This window comes from Papilio xuthus, unplaced genomic scaffold (genome assembly GCF_000836235.2).
Source record: "Papilio xuthus unplaced genomic scaffold, Pxut_1.1 DF828142.1, whole genome shotgun sequence".
NCBI classification, from domain to species: domain Eukaryota; kingdom Metazoa; phylum Arthropoda; class Insecta; order Lepidoptera; family Papilionidae; genus Papilio; species Papilio xuthus.
Window position 1 is genome coordinate 2,136,027 of NW_013530507.1, and position 27,774 is coordinate 2,163,800.

The 27,774-nt window shown below is 32.9% G+C and overlaps 4 protein-coding genes across 4 annotated transcripts; 1 reads left to right on the forward strand and 3 right to left on the reverse strand.

Moving 5' to 3' along the window:
• Positions 1 to 1,553: 1,553 nt before the first annotated feature.
• Positions 1,554 to 14,115, reverse strand: LOC106114508 (calphotin-like). The gene is made up of 5 exons (XM_013307744.1): positions 13,888 to 14,115; positions 13,357 to 13,512; positions 12,999 to 13,171; positions 4,641 to 4,645; positions 1,554 to 1,987 (listed from the first exon to the last, which is right to left on the reverse strand). Exons 1-5 carry the CDS (start codon positions 14,065 to 14,067, stop codon positions 1,569 to 1,571), a joined length of 933 nt encoding a protein of 310 aa, XP_013163198.1. The 5' UTR covers positions 14,068 to 14,115; the 3' UTR covers positions 1,554 to 1,568.
• On the reverse strand, positions 7,103 to 9,349 carry LOC106114509 (uncharacterized). Its single transcript, XM_013307745.1, has 2 exons — positions 9,242 to 9,349; positions 7,103 to 7,540 (listed from the first exon to the last, which is right to left on the reverse strand). The coding sequence occupies exon 2, from the start codon at positions 7,528 to 7,530 to the stop codon at positions 7,183 to 7,185; it is 348 nt and encodes a 115-aa protein (XP_013163199.1). The 5' UTR covers positions 7,531 to 7,540; positions 9,242 to 9,349; the 3' UTR covers positions 7,103 to 7,182.
• Positions 14,116 to 15,729: 1,614 nt separating the features above from the next.
• LOC106114066 (protein PRRC1) lies at positions 15,730 to 20,367 on the reverse strand. The gene is made up of 9 exons (XM_013307142.1): positions 20,266 to 20,367; positions 20,045 to 20,182; positions 19,668 to 19,759; positions 19,123 to 19,235; positions 18,635 to 18,781; positions 18,237 to 18,339; positions 17,661 to 17,831; positions 16,633 to 16,822; positions 15,730 to 16,104 (listed from the first exon to the last, which is right to left on the reverse strand). Exons 2-9 carry the CDS (start codon positions 20,180 to 20,182, stop codon positions 15,979 to 15,981), a joined length of 1,080 nt encoding a protein of 359 aa, XP_013162596.1. The 5' UTR covers positions 20,266 to 20,367; the 3' UTR covers positions 15,730 to 15,978.
• A 319-nt stretch (positions 20,368 to 20,686) lies between these two features.
• Positions 20,687 to 26,841, forward strand: Snx1 (sorting nexin 1). The gene is made up of 10 exons (XM_013307729.1): positions 20,687 to 20,899; positions 21,482 to 21,592; positions 22,839 to 23,082; positions 23,305 to 23,490; positions 23,599 to 23,720; positions 24,035 to 24,241; positions 24,604 to 24,720; positions 25,020 to 25,139; positions 25,496 to 25,648; positions 26,039 to 26,841. The coding sequence occupies exons 1-10, from the start codon at positions 20,807 to 20,809 to the stop codon at positions 26,087 to 26,089; spliced, it is 1,404 nt and encodes a 467-aa protein (XP_013163183.1). The 5' UTR covers positions 20,687 to 20,806; the 3' UTR covers positions 26,090 to 26,841.
• Positions 26,842 to 27,774: the final 933 nt, after the last annotated feature.

The window sequence follows — 27,774 nt, forward strand, 5'->3', positions numbered from 1 at the left end:
TTGAGTATACTTTTAACTAACTACATTAAAGTAGATAATTTAAGTTGGACATCGTTCACTAGATTAATCACATCTTTAAGTTATGTTTTGTTACATGAGTTTGATGCCATAAGCCGTGATCATTTAGGTATTAAATAACGCCCTTGTTACTAAGGCTAAGTAATTCTGTAAGGGCAGTTCACTATTACTGCATAAAGATAAGCAATAGCCTCAAACAAGACAATGCTATTAGTAACGCAAGTCATCAATTGGTCGGAATTTTTCTTACATAATTAACTGTGTACTTAATTTTTTTTAAGTTACTACAATATCACCTTATATAAATGCTACTTAGTGGTGTAATCAGTAACCGTATAATTATAAGAACAGTAGTGACAATGTCGCGGAGTGACAATGGTGCAGAATTGTAATGGAGCGGGCGAGCACTGCGGTTTAATCGAGCAAGAGTGGCGTGCTAACGGCTCGCGTGACGGCCGAGCGTGATGCCCGCTTTGTTTGGGATTGTTAAAAAACTTATTAAAACAACCACAACTTATACACCGGTGCGTTATGTTCGAATGAAAATTGTAGATGACCTAAGCATAGGCTTGTCTTTGGTAAGTCAAAAATATTTTACATCATCCTGTTGTTTTGTGAAGTTAAGCAATACACGATAACCTTAAATTTTTGATCGTTATTTACCATCAGTAAAATATTTATATAGATACTATGCCATAAGATTTAAATAAAGAAAATGGAAACGAAATCATGAAAACGACGACTATTAATTTCAAAAAATGGCGACGTGTAGAAAGTTAGGTGACTCAGGAAACCGAGTGCTAACGAGCTAAGTAGCCTGAACTCGGCAAAAGTTATTTGAAAATATGCCAGACCAAGAAGCATTAAGTTAGCCCTGCGGAATAGTTTATGTTATGCGGCGTAGATATTAGAGACCACAGAGACTTGGTTTAGATTTATGAAGATTTAAATAAATAATGCAAAGGAAAATTTTAAACCAGCCTTGCCTTTATTTATTTATTGTTCTTTAGGCTTATCATCTTTTAATTGCGGTGAGAGGGCTCTGACCTTACATCTTTTTATTATAGAATTCTTTACTTGGTAATCATGACATTCAATAATTAAGAACTTATAAATGTTTTCGAAAAGTCGTTTAGACGTAAATTTGATAAAAGACTAGGTAAAGACGGCATCCTTTTAAAAGTTGACTTCCTCATAAAATTAATATCACGAAGTATATGCCCAAAATATTCCATTAGTATTGTCATAGTCACTCAATGATTTCGCAATATTTTGCTGTGCGTACCATTGTTGTAATATAATTTTAGGGTTTTGTTTTATTTGTCAAAATTTTAGACTATTTAGTTACTGATTCTGTCCATAATATGACGTCACCGACTTATAAAATTATCTAAATATATTAGAGAATAACAGTACGTGCACTTATAATACAAATAAACAAATCCTATAAATCCATAATTTTTGTGTTCTGATTTCGTGTAGAATTTATTGATATTTACAATAATTTTACATAACAGATTATAAAACAGCCTTATAAATTCAATTTAAATTTAGAATATCTGCTGCGAGGTTTGCACACCGTTGCTGAAGTAATTCAGGAACATTTGGAACCAGCTTTGGATAGACGAGAGCACACCTGGCTGTTCAGGACCGTTGACAATTACTTGTACATTACCGTCGTTGAAAATCTCACCATTCGGATTTTGAGGGGTCTGTTCTTCTACTTGTTCTGGTTGTACTACGGGTAAAACTGGCATAGGGTTAACGATTGGTCCGGGAACGACCACCTCAGGTTCTGGTTGAACTTCAGGGAGGACTGGCATAGGTAGAACTATTGGTCCGGGGTTGACTGCCTCTGGTTCAGGTTGTACTTCAGGAAGGACTGGCATGGGTAGAATTATCGGGCCGGGGATGACTACTTCTGGAGAAGGTTCAGGTGATTCTGGCAAAAGTGAACCTTCGGGATCAGGTCTTACGGGTGCGTTTTCTTGTGCTGCAGCAGCATCAGCCAGCCCTTGTGCAGTTAATGGATACAAGAGGTCAGATGATTCAACTACTTGACCGTCGACATGTTTGGTGAGCTGGATATCAAGAATATGACCGATGTCTAATGCTTCTCCTTCAGGTACACCATTGACAATGAACTCTACTGGACCTTGGATTTCTTCATCCAAAGGTAAAGGGCTGGCGTTGGCAAGTGCCAGTAATAATCCAAATATAAATACCTTCATATTTAAACCTACAAAAAAAAATTAAATGTTAAGAAAAATATTAAATGATGCACAAAATAAAGGAGTTGAGTAGTGCTCACCTGTGTTACTGTTGGGAGTTTAAACTTGTATGTCAATAAAAAGAGCAGACGCGAATTTAATAAAAAGGAGCTATCGAATAGATAACAAGATTGTAAACGGTAAGATTTGAATATAATACCCATAATAAAGATTATTAAGTATTGACTAACGATTAATCGAAGATATATTCCTACATGTTTTAGTATACCATAGTATTGGCTTTATCAATTTTAAAAAAGATAAAACAAATTATTTTATTACCTTTTTAATGAAGTCATAAAACATTGTAATTGAATACGTAGTTGTTATGATTTAGCCTTGTCTATGAGAATTGTTTGATAATATTTTCTAAAAAATACTGTAAAACATAAGGAAAATTATTCATGAACAAATGGTGATAATAACAAATATTTTCTCTTAACATCCACAATAATGTAAACACAAAAAATTAAATTGTCCTTTATAACTATAATGTTACGATGTTTAGATGGATGTATGGATGTTTGTTTGAAGGTATCTACAGAACGGATCTTTGTGAAAGTTGGTACAGATGTAGAACATAGTCTGCAGCAACACATAGGCTACTTTTTATATAATATTTTTTTTAATTCTGCGCGGACGTAGTCGCGTGCGACAGATAGTAGGAAATAGAATATTAGTGATAGAAATAATAATGTCTGCTAATATATTTTTAAAAGTATTAAAATTGTATAAAAAGTAAGAAATATTGATATAGAAAAAATATTTCGCGAAAAGATACAAAATTATTTAACTTGATATCATTTTTACTAAAGGAGCGGACTCAAAGTCGGCGCGCGTAGACTTTTTACCTGTCCCTCGGGGTTCAGTAAGTGTTCGATATGAGATAATGTAAGCACGTACCATATGAAATTCGAACAACTTATTTTTACTCGAAAAATACGATATTTAAAAATAACTTGGAAACTCTGACTTCAACGAATTGTATTCAAATAAAATAATCATAGACAACTGACAATAATAACCACCTTCATATCATAGACAACAGATGTAGCCATAATCTAGATTGATTTTTTTTCTATCAAGAGTCCCGCGACAAGCAAAGGAAGGGGATTAAATCTGCAACAAGAAAGAAAGTAGACTTGTATTAATTTCATATGATTGTAACACTATGGATGTGTCGATATGGGTATACTAATGCAAAGATTTCCACCTTTAATTTAGCTTCAAAACGTTTTTACGTAATTATGAACATAATGAAGTTAAAAAATTATGCGTCACATGTCCCATTGTCCTAGCTCTAGGTATAGACACAACGCGACAAACACATTACATGGAACACCTTATATATACATAAGAGTCTATAAATATAATAATTTTTAGTATACAACTGTTTTTATGCAATCGGTATTACGCATATAATAAATCATCATTAAAACTAATCTTATTAAAATTATAAATCAATAGAAAACATTATCAAAACATGTGTTGATTTGACATTTGTAACTTTTATTTCGTTTGCATCAATGTCTTTAAGAATGTAAAATGTAGCAGTCGAATGACTAAATAACTAGGGTGACGCAGAGACCCGAAGTGGGCCTTGGTTTACGACAAAAAAAGTCTCTACTTTTCCCGATCCCGTTTCGTCCCAACCCAGTCCCGGACTTGTAACTCCCTAAGATCTTTATCCGTCTCATCCGTCAAGCTATAGCTTCTACGGCCAACTGATCGGCGACCGCTGAGTCGTCCCATGTATACGCGTTTGACATCCCCAACACCATCCATTCCTACTAAGTGGCCGTGTTAGCGGAGACTGCGCATTTACTGTCGAAAAACTTGTGTAAAATTTTATCTATCCCTCTCATTCTCTATTAAAAGAACAAAGACATAGGTATGTGGCAATAGAATTTACGGTAACGTCTTAAAATCCCATTCAAGACGCATTTACATAGTAGGATGTGAGCTCCATTGTGAAAAACGTCATAATTTAATTAAATTAATTTAAATTATCTACAGACAGGCTAAGACTGTTACACTGTAGTAATTCAGTTAAAAAATATACGATAACGTTACTAGTAATCATTCAATTTACTATACTGGATAAGCGATAAGATTTCAAAGCTAGTGTTGTGTAATTAAAATTAAAGACAAATATCGATATCGATATTCTGTAGTATCGGGGACTCCGGGCCATTGTGTGAGAATTGAATCGGTATTTAGAGTTAAGAGTTGGGTGTCATCGGAAGTTGAATGGAAAAATAACAGATCGGACGTGTTACTCAACGGACGTACATGAAGCGGTGCATTAAGGACTACTTGACCTTGACTTGAACTTGACGATATAGTGATCAGGCACCTGCTGGCGGTGAACAAGACAGAAGGTTTGTAAATGACTTCAAGTTAGTTACAGTATTACGCGCCCCTTCACCCAGTGGAAGAGCTGCACCCGAACTTGTCTTTAACTGCACAATTATCTTTTAAATAAATTTTATTAGTTATAAAATAAGCGATGTTTTAATCCGATAAGTTTTACTCTGTATAAAATTAAGAGATTAATTATTATTTATGATAAAATACATAAACGTAAAATTAACTAACTACAGAAGCGTAAAGACAAAATTGGATTATTACAAGATAAAACTCAAACAACTAAGGTTTTTACGAACGCTACTCGACTCTCGTTAATAAAATTTTATGTCTCGTAAATTCGACTAAAGTTGGATAATAGTACACATAAGAAGGGATCAAGTGGGCATTAGTATCAGGTAATGTTATCCTTTGGAATTTCTAGCGACTCTACTTACGAATATAATTACACTAGCTACTGCACGCGAATCCGTCGGAGCGGGATTAAAAAATATGTAGTAGCCAAATCTTAGACATACTGAATATGTGTATAAAATCTCATAAAAATCGATTAAGCCGTTTCTGAGGAGTATGGTAACTAACATCGTGACACGAGAATTTTATGTATAATTTTTTTAATAAACGAAAGAATAGAAAAAAATGAAACTATAGAATAATGCAATTAAACTAAATGTCATTGTAAGTTATGACCTAAAAAAAATACAACCATGTAAGTCAAAATATCGATGAAAAATTTTCCAATCACTAAACATTTATCGATAAATTTATAGATTATGTGTAACATGTATATCCTACTATCAGAGCATGTACATACTTTTCCATTACTTTTATCAACAAGTCCTTATCGTGATAAGGTATGTTTATATACGAAAACACAATTTTAGTTTATATAAATTAAAATCCATGTATACTTAACCTAAATATATTATTTGTCATATGAACAAAAATTAATATGAACAAGATTTTCAAATTATATTATAATTACATCAATTATTTCTAAATTATCTAAAATATAAAACATAACTTAAATTCGAAAAATGAAGATCAGTTGTATTATTATATACTAACTATGTCCCGCGACTTCACCTACTATTTAACACCTGTATTTCATTTGGAAAAAGTCTGAAATATTTAATTAATTACTTGTACTGAAAAGCGTGTATGTCTCATAATTCAATTATGACTAAAGAATAACAGCTCCCAATACAAACTTTGACCAATCTGTTTATACCTTTATGGAATTAATTTTGCAAGAAGGTTTTAATTTTTTTTTTTTTGACCTGAAATCGCTTAAATAGCAAAGTGACCGTTACCCATAGACATACGCAATTGCATATGCGTCCACTCCTCATCCACCATATGTATATGTTTCGGCAATCGAAACTAAAGCAATACAATAAAATTAATTTTAGTTTTTACACATCATGCATTGACATATTTTAAATCCCGGAACCATACCTAAAATACCCACAGAACTAATTTAGAATTCCACAACTTAAATAAATTTCCGGTTAGTTATCGGATCCTCACAAACTATTTTAATTTAAATGTGATTTCAATAAATTTTATTTTAGACTAGCTGTCGCCCGCAACTCCGTCCGCTTGAATTAAAAATAAACATAATTATTAGCCTATGTGTTTTTCCAGGCTATTCTACATCCCTTTTATACGGGAAAAAGAAAAGGGCTGTTTTTAAGGTTTTTCCGGCAATTATTCGAATTTTCCCCACCTTTTAAACCTTCCCTAGACCTCCACGAACATTTCAACACCAAGATAAGATATATCCATTTAGCCATTCTCGAGTTTTGGCGAGACTAAAGATCAGCAATTGATTTATATACATATACTAGCGGACCCAACAGACGTTGTCCTGTCTACGCGTCTTTAATTTGAATAAATTAATATGAAGTTAATATTTGATGAAAATTGTGAATCTAAACCATTCCTAGATCCCCTTGAACACACACAAAAAAATCATCAAAATCGGTCCAGTCGTTTGAGAGAGGTTCAGTGACATACACACTCTCAGAAGAATTATAAATATAAAGATAGATAAAAGATGAAAGTTGTTTTATATAGTGTTATATATTCTTTGTATCTTTATATATAAAGAGTATTCGAGTGTGGATATTTCAAAGTTAGAAGGAAATAGTGACATCTAAAAATTATATACGAGTTTCAATTGGGAAAATGCGCAAAACATATATTTGTTGTCTTCAAACAAACACATTGTACATTAATACCATGTTCAACATAATCTCAAAGAGTACAGCATTTACGCTTTATCATAGTTCCAGCTGAACTTTGGACAAATCTTCTCATTTCGATGACAAGAAGTAAATGTCAATGTGATTAGTTGTTATGTGTGAATTCATTTTTCAAAGTCACCATAAATCATATTGTATTATTTATATCTTATCTATCATCAAAACAATAAAACAAATATATAGATAATAAAACAAAATTTAATTACTTAAATATTACAATCAGTAAATTATGGACGAATAAAATAACTTATATAAGTAATCTAAGGGTTAGGGGTAACAAGGACAAGGACGGGGGTGAACTTGGGGTCCCAGCCGCCATTGTTTGTCTGTGGAGTGAGATCTCCACTCTTGTTAACTTCCGAGATCTTAACAAATACAGCTTTAAACTTTTTGTCAGTAGTTTCATCAGTAATAGCGCTGTCTAAGTCTTGAACTGTACAACCAGATGGGATGACTTGCTTGCCAGTGGTGTACGGAGTCTCCTTGCCGTACTGCAAGTCCATGAAGTCATTGAGGATTCCTTCTAGAAGTTTCTTGGCGCTGTCATTAGTGGTAGGGTCGTCGATGCCCTTTGACAGCTCGTCGATAGTTACTGTTGGGAGAGACATATTTGTCGATCTGTAAAGAAAAGATTTGATTAGATATACTACAGTTAATTTCAATTATGTCTACTATTGTGCCACTCACATTTGTAAGAAGAAGTACAAGTACAAGAAGAAGTGTACAAATTTTAGCACAGATCAATAGAAATACACAAACGAAAGGAAATACGAAGAATGTAAGGAAGGAACAAAGGCATAGAACAAATTTTATGTAAACCTTGATGGATTGATCATTAAAACATAGAAGACCATTGTTCATTTACTCTTCATATATACGTATTCAACTTTGTTGGTACGGGGCGGGAGGTTAGACTTTAGATTTCTGGTCTAATCAAGTTGGTCAACCGAGCAATATAATGCAACTGTTGTCCCGGGATTCAGAAACTCCTTTTATTTTGTAAAGGAATTTTTAAACAGTACAGTTTTAGACATATTTCATGGATAATTTTTGTTTTTCATTGTCATAAAAGTATGAAAACATCGACTGCAGTACTTGAATAAAGCTTACAAACTGTTTTATAATTCTCAGGCAGCTTAATGTTTAATTTGGTTTTCCTTTTAGAAACATCGCTTCACTAAATAAGGAAACCTCATTAAATAAGTGCGAAATAGCTTTTACATTGTTTTGTTATTTTAAACCATAATGTCTTAAGTATACAGTTTAAAATTGTTTGAAATAGTCTTTTATGGTAACCAAAAATTGTACTATATTTTGAAGGAATTTTAATTTTACGTCACTAATATATGCTTTTTGTTTATATTATTTCTGCTTTTGTTCAACAAAATTGTTCATAATTTCCTTTATGTTTTTAACTTTAAATAACCGTAAATTTATTTTATAGGTTCATCGAAAAAGTATTAAAGAGGCTTGATTTGTTTATATACAGATCAAACACTCGTGTTGCTAAAGTTTATTGTAAAATTTAATCTATACCAAAATCAATTTCTGTTCATTAGTCTCGCTAAAACTCGAGAACGTCTGTTCGTAGAGGTCCAGGGAAGGTTCAAAAGGTGAGAAAAATTCGAATAATTGCCGGGAAATAATTAAGTTTATTTCATTCCACGCGGAAGGAGTCGCGGGCGATAGCTAGATTAAATTATAAATTCAATCCAAAAGGAATGTTATTTTATCAAACGAATGTTGATTGATTAATATTAGAAGCAGTCTCGTGTCGCAAAAATATGCATATCTGATTAGAATTAATCATTTCCTGTTTAGCGACGAAGTTCATGTTTTAGCGACCTTTGGAATACAAAAAAAAAACTACCCATATTGACCGCGTTAAAATTCATGTTTGAAGAAAACTTTCTAATTTGTCTAAATGTTTGAGGTTAATGGTTAAAAGCTACCGCAATTAATAATAGAAATAAGCAAATTATAAACTACACGAAACTTGTTGGGAAAGGTTCGGAAGAGGAAAAAGACTAAGATTATAAATTCTCTGCCAAAATAACAATATGAATTTGTAGATATTTCGGCAGTGGAAATCCACTCTAACTCTCACAAAAAAAAAACAATTTTCATTCAATCCAATACAAACTAAAGAAAATAGTTATTCCAATTTAACATAACAACTATTCTTCTACGGAGCTTTTTACAGCGAGTTAAATGATCTACTCAAATCTAAGACAACTTGCTTTGCAACAGAGGAAACAATTTTAAAACTTAAGAAAATTTTAGAAAATAAAGACAATCTAACACTAGTGAAAAACTTACTTTACGAGTTAGGAACAGATGGCACAATGTGTCGTGAAGCGTAGCTGCGAACTGGCGACAGCTTGTGTGTTCCCGGCTTTATAAATCACTGCCGAGTACTGAAAGATAAGGGAGGGCTCGGCATGTCATCGTATCTATGACTGTACCAAACTTTTATCTATCTGATATCGAATCTCCCACAAGTTGCGGTTAATTTTTCGCAGGAATTTCCCATACGTATAACTCTATATCTATTTTAGGATATTATGACGATATATTTATCGAGAAATTTGATACTTTTTATAATTACAGGTAATTTAATTCGCGAATAATCTCATTAATATTTACTCATTAGTTTTATGCGTTTTATCAATAAAATACAAAAAAATCTTCAGTTTAAACTAAGAATTGGAGATCAATATATACGTATACGATTATAAAACAATCCTAAGTATGTCAGTTCCCATTAAGATAACCATAATATTCGTCTACTCAGCCTTGTACTGTCATGAATTCTATCGAGCAAAAAACTACCGTTTCCGTTGTCCGTTATAAGTTTCATGTTTTATATATTTCTATGCGTATGATTTATATTTTGTACTACAAAAACATAACGAACTCACACAAAAGAAATTTAAGTGTCATGTTATTTTGGTCGCATAGTAAGTTATTTAATTTTCACTCATAATATTCAACTATTAATATTAATCGTTCTTTTAGTTGATTTCAGTAACGAGGTAATTAAAAAAAACTATTATGGCCTTTGAAAAGAGAATATTATGTTGTGTATGTGTGTGTGTGTTATGTTGTGTATTAATGTTATGACTATTATTTAATTGTGTGAATATATTAAATTTAAAAATTAAATTAACATTTTTGACAAAATTTATATGCAATAATATACATATTAATTATAAATGTAACTCATGATTCCGCGTAAAATATTTTTAACACATTTGAAGTATGAAAAGAACTGCCCTAAATTCAGGCCACCATAAGTGCTATTACATTATCTTTTGCCATTTTTTGCGAAATGTGTACTTTAGATATGGTTTTTAGGCTAACCGATGAAGACTTCTTGTTATCAAAGTTGTTATTTGAAGTGTATTTCTCCCGGTTATATTCCATGATATTTGCAAATAGAAACGGAGAAATAGCTATCGAAAACTTTTCATTTTTTAATTTTAATACGACGGGATGTCGCTCTTAACCTATACTTAACATTAGTGGACGCTAGCAATAGCAATTGTTATGGGCTGGCTCGACCGGTGAAATGCCAAGAACACATAAGACAGGCGTCAAGTGGAAGCAATTCTGATGGCCTAACTTTGGTCCCATTTACTTTCCCATAATTTTCTTATAAGGAAAGGATACACAGGGATTTAACGGCCGCTTACTTTTCGACTGCAGTGTAGTCATATCGTCATCTCTTACATTTTCTTGGAAATAACAGAGACATAGGATGTGTCATATAAGTGTCAACGAAATCCGCAGATACTACAAGTTCTACTAATTCAAATGATATTTAATACACTCATACATGACTATGTATTCCTGGTACAATCAATGAATATTAAGTGTTTAGTGTAAATTATTAATATTGATTACTAGGAATAAATGTCATGTCCAGGTACATAACGGAAAATTTTCGATACTTATAAGAAATGTTGAATATTACAAAACAGATAAACAATCCACGTGTACATAGTGAGTCATAGGAAAATAAAATAATGTTATTAATTTTTAAAAATAGTCGTTTGTCTTGACCACTGTCAAACTTATCAGGTTGATTACGATTGCTTCTATCCGACATTTCGTTGTGTTCAAATTCTTCCGCCATACACAAAGAATTGCGATCATGTCCAACATGTGTTGATAACTAACTTTGAATAACCCAAACCTGCATATGTCATGGTTTTAGGTTTGTGAAGGAAATAATGTATTTCCTATTATTAATAATTACATTGAACCTATATTTTATCAGCCATGTTCAAACAAAATATTCATTAATGACTAACGCCTCGCGTGATGGCGTATCATCTGTTCGTTGACCAATAAATACAATTAAAAAAATCTTTAATCTACTTCGGCTCCTTCTCGGTGGCTGGCAAATGTTTGGTTTGAACCTGAATGGAATGATTAACGTCTGTAGATACAGATGTACCCATTGTATTTTGTGTTTTTTTATACAAGAAACGACATCTACATTCTTGGTCCGTACTCTTTTTTGCACATATTCCATATTCTTACTCATGCTTCTAAACAAAAGATATGAAAATATCTGAATATCTATATACATATAAAAGAAAGTCGTGTTAGTTACACTATTTATAACTCAAGAACGGCTTTACCGATATGCCTGAAAATTGGTGAGGAGGTAAATTAGAGCCAGGAGACGGACGTAGGAAACTATTTATTCTTTTTTTTTTCAAATTTATGCCTTGAAGAGTTGCTTTCTATTTAACTTACTAATATTATAAATGCGAATGCTTAGATGGATGTGATGTGGTTGGACGGATGGGTGGGCTACACTAATTAAGTTTTTTTATATCCACGCGGACGGAGTCGCGGGCGACAGCTAGTATGATATGAAAATAAATGAACTTTGATCATTTCGAATATAAATGACCTTCTTATTGTGACATTACCGAGATGATTCCATGACGGATAAGATAGTAAAGATTGACAGGTCGATAATAAGGGGGGGGAAACGTAAGTTGTTTTTGCACGTGATTCAATCTTTACTATGCATAAACATGATGTAAGTTATTTTGTTATTACGTGTAATGATTTCGTTGCTAAATCGTTACAAAAATAATATTGGTTCTATTAACAAAATATTGTTTTATTAAATTTATATAATTAAAGCTGAAGTTATTCAACAAATAACAATCTTTCATAGGATCGTCTTAGAAACGAGTAAACTGTAGTGTAAATTATATTTTCTACCTCGAAAGAGTATTAGATATGGTTTCAGAACTCCACAACAGATTTTTATATTTTACCTAATGCATCATCAACTAACTATACGTACCCACTGAGGATCTAAAATATATAAATCGAAAATCAAAAAAACACATTGGTACATGGCGGGATTCGAACCCAGGACCTGCAGATTGTAAGTCAAGTGCTTAACCCACTGAGCCACCGACGCTCTTTATATATATTTTACCTGATAAAAGGGTTAAATAAAAACAATAAAGTAACATCATAAACTAATTTATTATCAGGTTGTTATATTTACACATTATTAAAAATCAACATATTTATTGGTGAAAATTCTTCGTCTTATTTTTTATATAATACTATATTGTATTTGAGGTTTCATTCTTTTGGGGGATGGCTTTGTATGGGTGAAGGCTATATGTAATTTACATGGGGGGTTGGATCGCGATCACGTCGACGGGGTTGACGCTGATGTTGTCAGCCTCCTCCACAACCATAACGGGGGTGGGAGCGATTTCAGGGGCTACAGGGCTCACCGCAACCTGAAATTGATATCAAAGAAATGATAAAAAGGACCCTTACTTAAAAATTATAATAAATATTTTGTACATACTAACTAAAGTACAACAAATCCGTATTTTGACTGTTTTAGGGTTATCGTTGGTGCTATCCGTTGAGATTTCTTTTTTCTCTAAGACATTTTAATATAAACTTGGGTTTATCTTAGTTGCCATAGTAACAGCAAGAAGATTATCATCTTACCTGGTCTTGTTGGTTGATGTTGATGATGATCTGAACCAGAGGGCTAGAGGTGGGAGTTGCAGCGGGGGCTTCGGGGGCAGGCACCTCAGGGGCAGGCACCTCAGGGACGGGCATCTCAGGGAGAACTGGGGCAGGCAATACGGGAGTGGGGAGAACTGGGGTAGCGATCACTGGGGCAGTAATGATGTCTGCACCGGCCTGAACGGGCGCCAGCTCCACGGGAATGACGACTGGCATGGTCTCCTGTAAAATAAATTTATCATTTTTAACGTTGCACTCAGACTCGTTAATTGGATACATAAACATTATTTTACTTTCGATTTCTAAGCTTTGTAAACATTTAATGACTTAGTAAGGCAGATAGAAGACAGAAATATAATCATTTCCTACATATTTTTAATAATCGGTAATGTTACGTAATAACTTACGATCTGTTGTCCGTTAAAGAGAGCATCCATCATGGCGTTGAGGGCGTCTTCTAGGTAGGGAACGATGGCGGGATCGGTAGCCGGGCTCTGGAGAGCGTTGGATAACTCCTCCAAGGTCCATTGGGAAGCTGTTGGCATGATAACAGCAACAGGAGCCTGGAAATATTAGTACATTTTCACTATGTCTCATTTTAATTCTAAGTGAAAGATTTTCATATAAACTTTTCGCGTCCATTCTTCTTTTTAAAAAATAGCGCATTTTGAAACGTATTTATACTGTTAAGACTAAAAGTAATTTATCTCCTTATCTGTAAATATTACGTCTTTCTTAACTCATGTTCTATAATACTCCACTAACGATCTGCAAAGTATCAAATTTAAGGCTCGATCCATAGGTAGAAATGTGTGTAATGTGACATCAGACTTGTTCCTCCATAAACCTTTTTTTTTTTAAATGGTCATGATTGAAGAACACAATATGCCAATGAACTGCCCTAAGTCTAGTATAAAAATATGCTTTGTATAGCTTACAACAGGCTTGCCGGCGTGCAGGTCTTCCATCATCTGGTTGAGTGCATGTTCCAGGTATGGGATGTACTCGGGGTTGGTGTGCGGGTTCTGCAGGGCTTCGGACAACTCTTGCAGCGACCAACTATACGGAGACCCAGCGGCCAGAGCCAACACGGCGGCGAATACGGCGAAGAATTTCATCTTTTTTGTTTTTTCTAAAAACCAAACGGCCAGTACTTTATATTACAATAGAACTTTTTAGACAATATAAGTTGATTATTATTTTTTTATTGATTTTTTCTTAATACAGAGATATTAGACTTGGTGAAACATGTCTTTGTGTACTTACCTTGTTCTGTAACAATGTGATTGTATAAAATTAAAACGAAATATATATACTTACAAGTTTTGATAAAGATTATAGACCATATCACCGAAAAGTTATTGCTTTAGGATTAAATTTCCATATCTAAGGAAGGTCCTAAAACTTTATTGTGCACCCATAAATCACGATTAGGCGTCACAGTAGTGCTAATAACGTGCAAACCTTCAATTGTCTTTTGATAAATTTAGTTAAAGGTACAACATTTATTGAAAGTAATCATAATGTATTTATGTCATATTTTCGTAAATCAAGAGTATGTTAGTAGTATAAATGCGAATGTTTGGATAGATGGATAGGTGTTAAAATGTATCTCCAGAAAATCTGCTTAGTCCTTTTGAATGGATCTTATTGACAGGCACAGATATAGAACATAGTACCGAGTAAAGGTGAGTATAGATTAGAGAATTTACTTGTAACAGAACAACGAGTCACTCTATATGTTCTAGTGTATCACGTGCTTTGGAAACTACATTTTAACCTGTATTATACCGTTAGTAAGAACGTATATTACATAGAAATGCTCGAGAAAATGCTCTAGTGTATATACACCTTAAGATTTAAATTTAGAAATAAATAAAAAAAATATCCTAAAACGTTTCTTTAACTCAAAGTTCAAAATAGCAGCGCAGCATATTGCAATAATGAAGTGTTTGAAAATATTTACAATATTTCGTGTTAATTGTATAAGATAGGTAATTATTTGTTTGTTAATATTATCTTATCCCCTTGTCACGTTGTTTGTCGTTACTACAGCATGATAAATAAATCATATATATAAAAAATAAATACGAAAAAATTGACAGAAGCTATGCTCGATCGTAGTGTAACGTATGGTTGGTTTCTGAGACCGTAATCCCTGTATAAAACATATCTTCACATCGCATGGCGAAATTTCAACCGTTGATCAACTTATCGGATGTCCGTACCCTTAACGATTAGGCTCTTCCTCCACTAACAATTTTTTTATAAGTATTTTAGTTGGATGGACAACTTAGTTTGGGAGTCAAAGCTCTCTTGAAATGTTAGTAAACATAAAGCTGTATTTATTTCAGAAAAGGAATTTAAACTATGGTAATACTGGGTAAATAAAACACCCAAAAATAATTGGAATGAATTCACTTTATTAAACACAACAACGTCATATGTTCATAACAAATGTTGCCAGTTATAAAAAATAATTTTATTTTATTTACATAGATAAAATATTTCTAATACAAATATCAATCCTATTTCTTACATAGAAAAAAATAAAAGATAAGAGATACATAATACTACCTTATATACCAAATTAATAATTTTAAGAGGAATGGCACATACCATAAACAATTCATCTCTATTCAAATTAAAAAAAAATGAAACGCTTTTTCTCCGATAATATTTATTAACATCTTAACTAAATCGGTGTATTATTAATTACAAATGTATATTACAATAAAGTTTTCTCATAATTAATAAAATTTTGCCTGAAACAAAGGAAAAAAAGAAAAATTTACAATATAAATGTAAAAATCTTATAATCTCGAGGTTTAACTACATTTATAAGACGAAGAACACATTCCTCTGTTATTAGTTCTTTTTTTTCTAAATAAAACGTCACTCGGATCAAAATCGATAATGATAAATATTAAATGAATTACGCGATAAATCGATAAGAGATTAAAACAAATAAGTTTATCTCAGACTTACGTGTCAGATTAGATCTATAATTCCATTTGCATTTTTACATGTTAAGTCTCGGCGGCAGATATAGCGAGTAACTTTTTGTATGAACCGGCGAGAGACCGCGCAGCCAGGGAAAGGATTTCTCTTCTACTAACACCAGTTGTCGCCTCCTGCCACTCTGTATGAGGCACCTAAAAAAAATTATATGAAATTATAAATAAATAGTTTTTCTTTTACTTTTATTTAGGTTTGATCACGAGAACAAAACAAATAAATTTCAATCCGCCATTTTATGGCGGCAACCATCTTGTATTTTTCAGATGACAGAAAATTTGAAAAAATTACATATAAAATTTGAAATTACATCTATCAATTAGAAATATGTATTCATATTCCCGTGAAATGTGTGATTTGTGAGCTTTGGTGGCTCAAGGGTCAAGCACTTGACTTGCAATCATGCAGGTCCTGGGTTCGAATCCCGCCATGTACCAATGTGTTTTCCGATTTACATATGTACATTTATCCGACGTTCTTACGGTGAAGGAAAACATCGTGATGCAACCTGCACATATCTGAGAAGTAATTCAAAGATATGTGTGAAGTCAACGTGGTTGGCTATGGCCTTATCAACCTTAACTTAGGGTAGGCTCCGAGCCCCTCGGTGGGGACGTATGGAAAGCTGATGATGATGATGTGTGATTTATAGGAAAAGAAATTACATGTAAACTGTCCGCCATGACAGATCCTACAGTGAGCGCGTAGCCGGTCTGCGCGTGCGCATAGTCAGCGGGCGTGGCGGCGAGCAGCGCGGCTACAGCTGCGGCCGGCACCGGCGTGCCCTGACTCTGCAGCTGCAGCTCGATGCCCAGCGACGGCTGGGACAGCAACACCAGTGATATCTCGTACCACCTGCTCATATCAACTTGTCTTAATCCTTGCTAATATCATAAATACGAAAGTAACTATGTCTGTCTGTCTTTCTTTCACGCAAAAACTACTGAACCGATTCAAATGAAACTTGGTACAAAAACAGTCTAAAGACTGAGAAAGGACATCGGCTACTTTTTAACGTGAAACTTATTTTTTAGGCAGTTAATTTAATTAACACCGAGGTGATCAACGACACCCATGGACATCTGCAACACCAGAGGAACTACAGATGCGTTGCCGGCCTTTAAGGAAATGGTATGCCCGCTTCTTGAAGGTCCCTAAGTTGTATTGGTTCAGTTCCGTTTTGTTTGTGGTCTGTTGATGGTCGGCCTACTGTTTTCATATATTAAGATGCGATTATATAAATTACCTAATTAATATGGTGACGTGATAGAAAAATATTTATATTGAAAATATATCGTTATATGCCTTGCAACAATTTAGATGTATAGATTGTTTTTTTAATTTTTGTCTGTCTGTTTTTGAGCATTTCTTCCGAGTAATCTCCTAAACGGGTGGATTTGATTTTGACGAGACTTGGGTAGATGATGCACGCGGGCATGTTATAGGTAACTTTTTAAACTTTCGCGATCAATTTTTTTATATAATTTGCTTCATTCAATTAATTCTTGTTTATATAAGATTTTGGTGTTTTTTGTTACTTCACTGGGCTTGTATTATGTGAACACCTATAATTGGGATAAGTTATCAGTTTCTGCTTTTATTATAAGGTTTTTTCGCATGTTTTATAATTTACCTGTTGGTGTATTTAAATAAATAAATAAGAAAGTCCCGGTGGACGTGTATGGTATATCACCTGTCACTGACGGTCTCCTGCAGATAGCTCTCTATAGCGAGGACAGGCACGTTGTTGGTGAGATGCGCGCAGGTGGAGCGCACGTGAGCAATGCGCTGCTTGGCCGCCGCGTACGCAGCCGCGTAACCTACCGGCTGCGCGGCTGTCACATCGCTTTGTGCCGCCTCACCGCTTGCATATTATATAATATATATATTTTTTACTTATAACGCTTCAATAGAAATGTACACAGAAATAAATATTAAATTGAGGCTTTTTGACAAAAAAAAAACACACCGCAAAGTATTCACGCACCTGACGAACCAAATGCAAATGCATTTCACATGACGAGCTTCGGAAGAAAAACCGATAAATCACATTTTTTTTGGTGGAAAAATGTAAAAATATGGCCAAGTTCACAGGCCAACAATTGGAAAATAAAAAAAAATGTATCGGTAATTGTTCCTAAGTTTCTCAAATATTAATTTTAATGTTGTATAACATTGCTATTAAATATTTAAAGGCGCTCTAATATATATTTTAAATTTATATTTACTAAACTTATGTTTGAAAGAGTTATGTACATAATATACTCACACAACAGTCGCTTTGCCGAAAACAGTTTGGAATGCTTCTCTAATTGGTGATACTTTGACTTCCTTATCTGATGCTACAACTATATATAAGTCTCCGCCGCTTTCTGAAAGATAAGTACCATAATTGAAAACAAAATTCTGTAATTAATACTTTTTTATCACAGCTAACATGACATACATTTAATTTAATCAACTTCCGATGACAAAACTCAAGCCTATAAGTATGATAAGACTCTAGAATGCCGATATACATTCACATTTGGGGATTATATCAATTTTTCATTCTAAATCTGCAATAAAAAAGACTAAACAAGGACTGCGCATTACATAGAATTAGAAATCTACACTAAGAGACTGATTAAATAACTCTGGGTATGGCAGTGATACAAAGATACATACTTAAGTACTCCTTCATCTGTGGGTCAAGTGTTGTGATCATGGTATCAACTGAGCTCTTGGCTTTCTCCGCAACGCGTTGCAGTATACCACCTGAGGATACCGCACCCTTCATCCATGTCAGCAGACCACTACCAGGCATTATATCACCTAAAACAGACACCACAGTATACAACAGAATCTCACAATTATAAGAAAGCACAGGGTATAGGATTGGAATGATCAGATTACTAAATTTCACAGAAAAATAAAATAAATATAATTCATAAAATTAAAGAAAAGTAATTCATGAAATAGCATAAATCCTAAAGGAAATATTTATCATTGGATCGGTACCGAGACAAACTACAGAAAACACTAACTTTGGCAACAGAAACTTGAGATTAAATTTTGCTATTACATTCAATGTAAAGACCAAATCACATCCTCTACTTCTCTTTTATGTAAATAAATTTTTAATTACAATATTTATAGATATAAAATATACAAACCAATTTTATCTATTTCTGGTGTGGAAGGTGGTTCAGGAGACTGTGTGGCTTGAGAATCCTCGGGTGATCTGATCGGAAGAGTGGGCTCACCCTTGTTGGGTGGTATTGCAGGACTGTAAAGTATATTAGGCTTAATCATCAAAATTATATCCATATTGTTAATGTATCTCTTTATTATAACAGTATTGAAATATTTATGTTCATTTGTGTTTAAAAAAAATGCAATAAAGTATATCTACATGTTACTTGAATGAAAGTAACTATCAAGCAATACAATTAAAAATTAAATTAATTAAATTTCTTACAATTTCAATGAAAATATAAAATGTACATTTATATACATGACTGACAGAAATTCATGTTTATTTGCTTTATTTAAGACTCTTCCCTTATTTAACTGTTCTTATGCAATTAAAAAAAATATTTTTATCAAAGGCTACACTTTCATAATTGAACTTTACTAAGTTTGTTTTTCATACTCATAAACTTAAATGTAAATTGTAAAATGATACAAATAACTTCTTTTTCTACAGTTAGAATACTACCTAAAAGTCTCCTGTTGTGATGAGTCAATCACGGCATGATCACCTGCAGCAGGTTGCACTGGCTGTGACACTGGTACAATGACACTTGGCTTCTAAAAATAGTATTTGAAAAGGTTAATTATGTCGCAATCTTCATAGTTTGATTGAACAAATTTGATATTACACACTAACAAAATGCCATTACGGGTAGCTTAAATTATCATTGATAGAATAATATTTCAGTATCTACTGTTATAGGTCCCTGAAAAATGGATGGATGAATGAATGCTTGTTATTATGTAGAACATAGAGGATAATGATTAAGTTTTTGTATTATAATTCAGCGGGGACGTTGTCATGGGCAACGGCTAGCTTACTATAAAAAGCATTTTATGTACCTGTAAAACTGGGGAAGCTGTAACAAAGTTGGGAAGTTCAGAAGGCGGAGCTACGCTTGATAATAGATTGACTGGAACACCCGCTGGTGGCACCGGCGCTACCGGTATAGATTTCTTTTTGTTGTCGGTGGCACTCATCTACAAAAATTAAAAAAATAATAATAACACAATCCTGCAATCATAGACGTATTCAATATTCGTGCATTCTTAGTGTAACTAACTTTTTAAGTTCACAATCTATAACCAGTTAATATATATTAACGTTAAATACGTTTATATTTTTCTTGTTGAGGTAGGAATTCCAGTTTTATTTTGTTGACACGGCGTTTTTTTTATTTTGAGTTGTTGATGTTGAAGTTTTGATTGTTTTTGACATTGACAATTTGCTTGTGAGATCTTAAATATGATGACATGTCACTACCAATCGGAATAACAAATACCCGTATACTGCAACACTTTTCAAACAAATCTTGCTATTTCCATAATTTTTATTAACTATAGAAGAGTTTGAAGAATATAAAAACACTAAATATATATAACTTCCATGTTATCAATTAATTTCGTTTTATTTCTATGTAATCCGAATAAAACATTGTGAAAGTAATCTGTGATGCCACACGAACATCTGTCAAAATGCTAATTTGACAATCCATCAACATAACGCATCACTAAAGTTTTATCTTCCCTCTTTGAGCCATTGATTTAAAAACATCATTTTACTCTGACATTATCAAATACGTGGTGCTATAAAATTAATTGAAAATGTCTGAAGAGACCGATGCACCGGTTTTTAGCACTGTTGATATCAACAATGACAACAGAGACGAGGAAGATCTATTTGCTTCAGCGGTTCAGGTAGGTATTTCTTATTAGAATCTCCTAAAAATTACTTCGGTGTACATTAATTTAGCGGTATCCAGTAGAGTTCGTTGACGCCCCTTTTTGTTTAGTGTTCATTTCAACTTATAAACTAAGGAACTACGTATTTATTGGCATAAAAATTAGCAATATAATAAGCAATTATTACTCATAATTGCTATAATTACGATTTGAAGAATGATAACAATGCTAAATAAATGTTATTCACCTTCAAGAACAATTTTTATTTTCCGATCTAATGTAAAATAAGCCTATTATTATTTCTTGTACTTTAAGACTTAATCCTGTTATTATCGTCGTTACTATTCACTAAGGACTTATCACCTAGCTCCTTATATAAATTCATGTAAAACTCGAGTTTAAATACAAATTAAATACTGTATTTCATGATTCAAACTAATATAGCTTTTAGTTAACAGCAAATGCACATTGTTAGGTGGAGCCACTGCTGAAAAAAAATGAGTCAATTTAATGTTTACACTCTAAAATAAGTACCCAACATAAGTTTGAGCAGACATATTGTGATTACTTTTTATATCTATAAATTCTGTGTTACAGGAAGTAAGCCTGGATTCTGAAGTAAATGGTACAAGTGAGTCTTTGGAGAAAGTATCAATAACGGATATGTCATCCATGCCAGCTGTAGTTGGGAGCCCTATTATGGAAGAGGTCAGTTAATAAATATACTTTAAAAGAATTTAAACTGTTAATTGCAATTAAAATAAAATTATTTTTAATCAAACAAAACACTTTCGTCTTTATTTTAGAGCTCAATGTATTGTTTTGAATATTTGCTTTAACTAGTATATTTTTTATTTATCAAATTATCTTTTATGTCAAATGGATTAAAGGACTCTTGGCTCAAAAATATGTTCATTTAAAATGTATGCAAGTTCATTTAGACGTTCATTTCGAGAGGTCATTAACCTGGTAACCTGTCATCTTTAAAAGTACTGATAATATTTTCACTTAATTCATATCAAAACAATTTAACTAAAGTGAAGGATTTGTTTATAACATATTTTCTACTTATCTAATTTTATTATCAAAGCTTAAAGTATGACTCAATCAAGGTAAGTCTTTGTGACTCAGTTCATAGTAATTAAGGTTTACAATTTAAAAGTAAGGAATTAAATTAAGATTAATAAAAATATTCAAATTAAAGATTGTCACTAGAAGTGTCTATTTTCTAAGTAATTGGTTGATTACCATAACTTAATAACACAGGTTTTATTTATATATTACTAGCGATCTTAAATTTTAAAAAAAGCTTAATTAGTAGCCTATGCATTCTTCCAGATCATGTGCTACATATATGCCTAATTTCAACCAAATCCATAAGCTGTCCTCGAGATACCTTCAATCAAACATCCATCCAACCACACATTCAATTTAATAATGTTATAAGTAAAAAGATGTAGTTTTTTTTAAAGATTCAATTTTATAGTATAGTAATACAGTAGAACCCCCCTTATTGATGTTTAATACGATTTCTCACATGAAATGATATGGAGATGAAACAACTCCAATCTTATCAGACGCACAGGCATTGTTAGTTGAATGATTTAAGTCGCAATGTAGTATTTATAATAAAAGCGAAAACGCACTTCAATATTTAAATTGTATTCCATTTATTACTACTAATCATCAACATTTTCCTGTCATCCAAAATAAGTGTACCCTAAATAACATATAATAATGATTAAACAAATTATGTAACATTTATAAATATATCATTCAATACATATATATACGAAATTACATAAATACTAATAAAGTAGTAGTAATTTCATAGTATAGAGTATCACTTATATCTCATTCCCGCATAATAAGCTTTCACGCTTAAGACGCTTTGTCGCTGAGTATGTGAGTCTACTGTACATCCATTTAACATTTGATTTTTTTTATTTTCCAGATAGCTACAGAACGTGCCAATAATATAATAATTACTGTAACAGAACCTCAAAAGATTGGTGAAGGCATGAGCTCATATGTAGCTTATCATGTCCTAACCAAAACAAATATGCCAATATTCAGCAGGCATGAGTTTACTGTCCTCAGACGCTTTAGTGATTTCTTAGGTCTCCATGAGAAATTAACTGAGAAATATCTTCGCTCCGGTAGAATTATACCACCGGCTCCGGAAAAGAGTATTGTTGGTAAGAAATTTTTATTCTTAAGTAACTGTGGGTTTCAAATCACTAAAGACTTGTATTAAAATGTTTTGTCGTTTAACACAATCTCTTTGAAGGTACAGTTTCATCAGTTTCACAATAATATAGGATCATAACATTGCAACTGTCCACTTTTACTGTACAAAGTTAATTAAAATTAGTTTTATTAGTGCAGAAAGAAAAGTCTTTTCCATATTAATATTTCAGGTACAACAAAACTAAAGATGACATCGACCCCGTCAACGGAGAGTGCTAATGGCACCAACTCATCTGCCAGTCTGCAGTCGCAGTTTGTGGAACGGCGTCGCGCAGCCCTCGAGCGCTTTCTGAACCGAGTCGCGCAGCATCCCGTTCTCTGTATAGATCCAGACTTTAGAGAGTTTCTTGAATCCGGTAAGTTAGAAGTTTTTATCAAATTATTATATGTTTTATCGAAAAATTTAAGTTTTTACTTTATGACGTATGGAAGGTTTTCATGTATTTTAATTTGTATTAAATTAGATACAGAGCTGCCTAAGGCTACGAGCACATCAGCGCTCAGCGGTGCGGGAATGTTGCGACTTTTCAACAAAGTTGGAGAGACTGTCAACAAAATCACTTACAGAATGGATGAGTCTGACCCTGTAAGTTTACATTTTTCCTTTTGTCTTCTTTCCTGATTTGTTTTTTTTTTCAATGAAACCTATTAGATAGTGACTATTACTTCATATTGTAAAATTGAATAGAATTATTTATATGGCTATGGAGTAATCACACCCCGAGCCCTTGGGTGGGGAAATATAGTGAGCTGATGATGATTTATATCAATAGTTAATTCTGAACTTAAATTTTGATAAAACATTTAGCGTCATTACTATTTACGAATAAAAGTAAACTTCTCAGCCCAAAGATATGCAAATTGTTAGCACTAAACAAGTTAAATAATATATGTGTTCAGTGGTTTGAGGAGCGCATAGCCCGTGTGGAGGGTCTGGAGGCGCAGTTACGTCGGCTGTGCGGTGCTTGTGAGGCGCTGGCGGGGGAGCGACGCGAGCTGGCGGCGCGCTCGCACGACGCGGCGCGCGCAGCTGCCGCACTCTCCGCCGCGGACCCGCACCCTCCTCTCTCCAGAGCACTCTCACATCTCGCTGATTTACATGAGAAGGTGCATACAGTGCCATCGAAATATTATTACGGCTGATGTAATTTTATTTGAGACGCTGGCCGTTTTCTGGTTTAAGATATTATGTACATTTTACTATCTTACTAATATTATAAATGCTTATGTTTAGATGATGGATGGATGGATGTTTGTTCAAAGGTATCTCGGAAACATTTCAATGGATCTCTATGAAATTTTGCATAGATGTAGAACAAAGTCTGGAAGAATACATAGGCTACTTACTAAATTTTTTTAATACAGTGGAGTCGCGTCCGACAGCTAGTATGTAATTAATTATAAACTGGATGTGAATATCTTTTTATATAATAAAGTTATCAATTATGAAGGTAATTGTTTGTCCACAGATTGAACACCTAAGAATGGAGCAGTCGAATACAGACTTTTATGTATTAACTGAACATATAAAAGATTATCTCGGTCTGATCGGTGCTATTAAGGATGTTTTCCATGAAAGAGTTAAGGTATGTAGTTAAATTGGATATGAATACAGTCAAACTTGGGTAAGCTTGAGTTATCAACGGGGACCAACGGACGAACTCCATAAAAAGGAAGAGAAACCTATGAAACCTTTTATTCTCACTTATCTTGGTTTGATTGTAATTATTTCAGCAATTAATAGCCAACAAGCTCAGATTTGTTAACACTTTCAGCGCTATCGACTCGATTTTTATATGTAAAGGCACTTAATATATTATTATTGTGCGGGGTAAACTACATATAAGCATTTTGTATATAATTTAATGTATATATGTAATTGCAGGTGTTCCAGAACTGGCAGCACGCACAGATGCAGCTGACGAAGCGGCGCGAGAACAAGGCCAAGGCTGAGCTCGCTAACAGACCTGAGAAGATCGAACAAGCCTCCAATGAGATTATTGAGGTAAGGAAAATTGTTAATCAAAGTTCAGTAAGCTAGTTATTTGAATTTAATTAAGATATCAGGTTAACAAACATCAGTTAGTTTGAATGTAGGTAATTTACCGTGGGTTTCTGAGACTAAAAACTCTATATAAAAGGTATCGTCATACCTATCGTTATCTTAGACAAAACAGAGATAATGGGTTTTTAGTCTCAGAAACGCAGGGATAGCACTTATATTTTTCTAAAATTAAAAAAAAGCATTATAGCGATACAATTTTATTTGATATCTTCAAGCGTTTTTTTTTTGTAAATATCATTAAGAACTGTTTTTATGGAAGACAATGAGATTACATATCATTTTTTATATCAATTTAGTGGGAATCTAAAGTGGAAAGAGGTCAGCAAGAGTTCGACACGATCTCTCGCGTCATCAAGAAAGAACTGGAGCGGTGGGAGGAGACGCGCGTCGCGGAGTTGCGCGCTACCATACTGCGGTATCTTGAGGAACATATGAAGCATCAAGCTCAGGTCAGTGCATGTTTACATAACTAACGACATATTTTTAAAATATATAAAGGGCTAACCGTGGGTTTCTGACATCAAAATCTCTATATAAAATATATCGTCATCCCTGTCATTTTCTTTGACAACACAGAGATAACAATGTTTTAAACGGAGATCTAGGCCTCAGAAACCGTCGGTAAAACACTCACGCATAGTTGTCCGGTGTCGGCACCGAGTTCCGAGCCCACCAGGGTAAGTGAGACTGGTGCCGGACGCGGCCCGTTGCTCACTCTAGTCGGTACCGACAACGGACAAATACATCTGCCGTTTACATATTTATTTTATAATAATGTCTTACGAAACTTTAAATGTCATGTTAACTGTCAATTTCTTGACGCTGTTTACGTTTTTCAGTCGATCCGTTACTGGGACGCGTTCCTTCCGGAGGCTCGCGCTATCAAATGAGTGGGGGATTGATCGACATTGATGCGCCAAATCCGACCTTAACATCTACACCATTAATACTAATCTGCATCACATGGCCCATTGTAAATGGTACACTTTAGATAGTCCATACATCGTTAATTCTCATATTAAATATTTGTATTTACGTAGATAGGTCATAAAAGTGTTTTTTACTAATTAATAAAAAAAAAATTTTTAAATGTAGTCCCAAATTAATATAAAATGCATGTATATGCATAACAGGTTTTTTGTAGATAGTTGTCAGTCGACATTTTTTTTTAAATATTTTGTATGGATATAATTTTAGAAATATTGAAATAGTCATGATGTTTAAAAATATATAATTCTGCGTTTCTAACTTTAGATAATCTATGTGGTATATAATAAATGTATATAAAGAGTTTTTCATGTTTAAAAGTTAGGTAATTGTATCATTTACAATCGTCCATTAAGTACCAATTTTAATGTTTATTTTTTCAGTAATATGTTTTAAAATACAATAGAAATATGAGACTCAAATGACACACTTTCCCGGATCTTAGCGATCAACGGTGACGTCATCAAAGTCTACAATCATTTTATTTGCACGCATATTATATAATAATTTATAACTTTTACGGTGAAAATGATATGTAGATTTACAACTAAATATAATGTTTTATTCTGTACACATTCCTTATATGCTATTAATTTCATATACATTAAATCATTTTTTTTTAAATTACAAGACAGAATGAGGGCAAAGTTAATTTTTAAAGGAATTTTTTATTAACCTTTGTAAAAATTCAATTTCATCAAGTAATAAAACAAAAAAAAATGTATTTTTCATGTGATTTAAAAACATAATACTGTTTTGTATATTTGGTTTTCTACACAGTTACATAATATAAGGTAGCAAAAACTTATTGTGTTTGAAAAATTATTTACTATTTGATTGCTTATTATGTATAAGATTAGGATGTGATTTTGTTCCATTCGTTTATATATTTTAAGCTAATTGTTTTATAATATAATAATCTTATTCTTATTTAATAAAATATATTTCATGTAATGTTTCAAATATTGTTACAGTCAGAGAATTTGCACTTTACTATTTTTCTACCATGTGATGATGACCACATCATCACTTAACGTCAGGTGGGATCTTGGTCAAGTACTAGCTTAATGAATATAAAAAAATTACCTAACATTATTCTAAGTGATTAATTTATACTTTTCATATATTCTGTCGATTTAATTGCTTAAAATAATATATATTTTTTTTATAAAATTATCGTATAAATTGGCAAAAGAACTGAATTAGGATCTCATTATTTTTGAGGCTTTTATGGATTATTTTAAAAAGAGATTACTTTTTTGTGTCCATTTATTAAATTAATAAAAAAAAACATACAGGCGAATTGATAACCTTCTTTTTGAAGTCGGCTGAAAGTAATTGTCTATGCCCCTGTGACGTATTAGGATTTTTTTTGCGCAATCCGTATTTTTATTGAAAGTGATTAAACAATTTGGCATTAAAGGTATTATGTCCATAAATTATAAATTATTGAGATTAAATTAATCAACTTATATTAAACAATGATAATATAATTATTAGAACTTTATCAATTCAAACGTTTTATCAAATTTCCCGAAGATGATTTAAAAAAAAAAGTTGAAAATAAAAAAAAATTGGAAAAAATAAG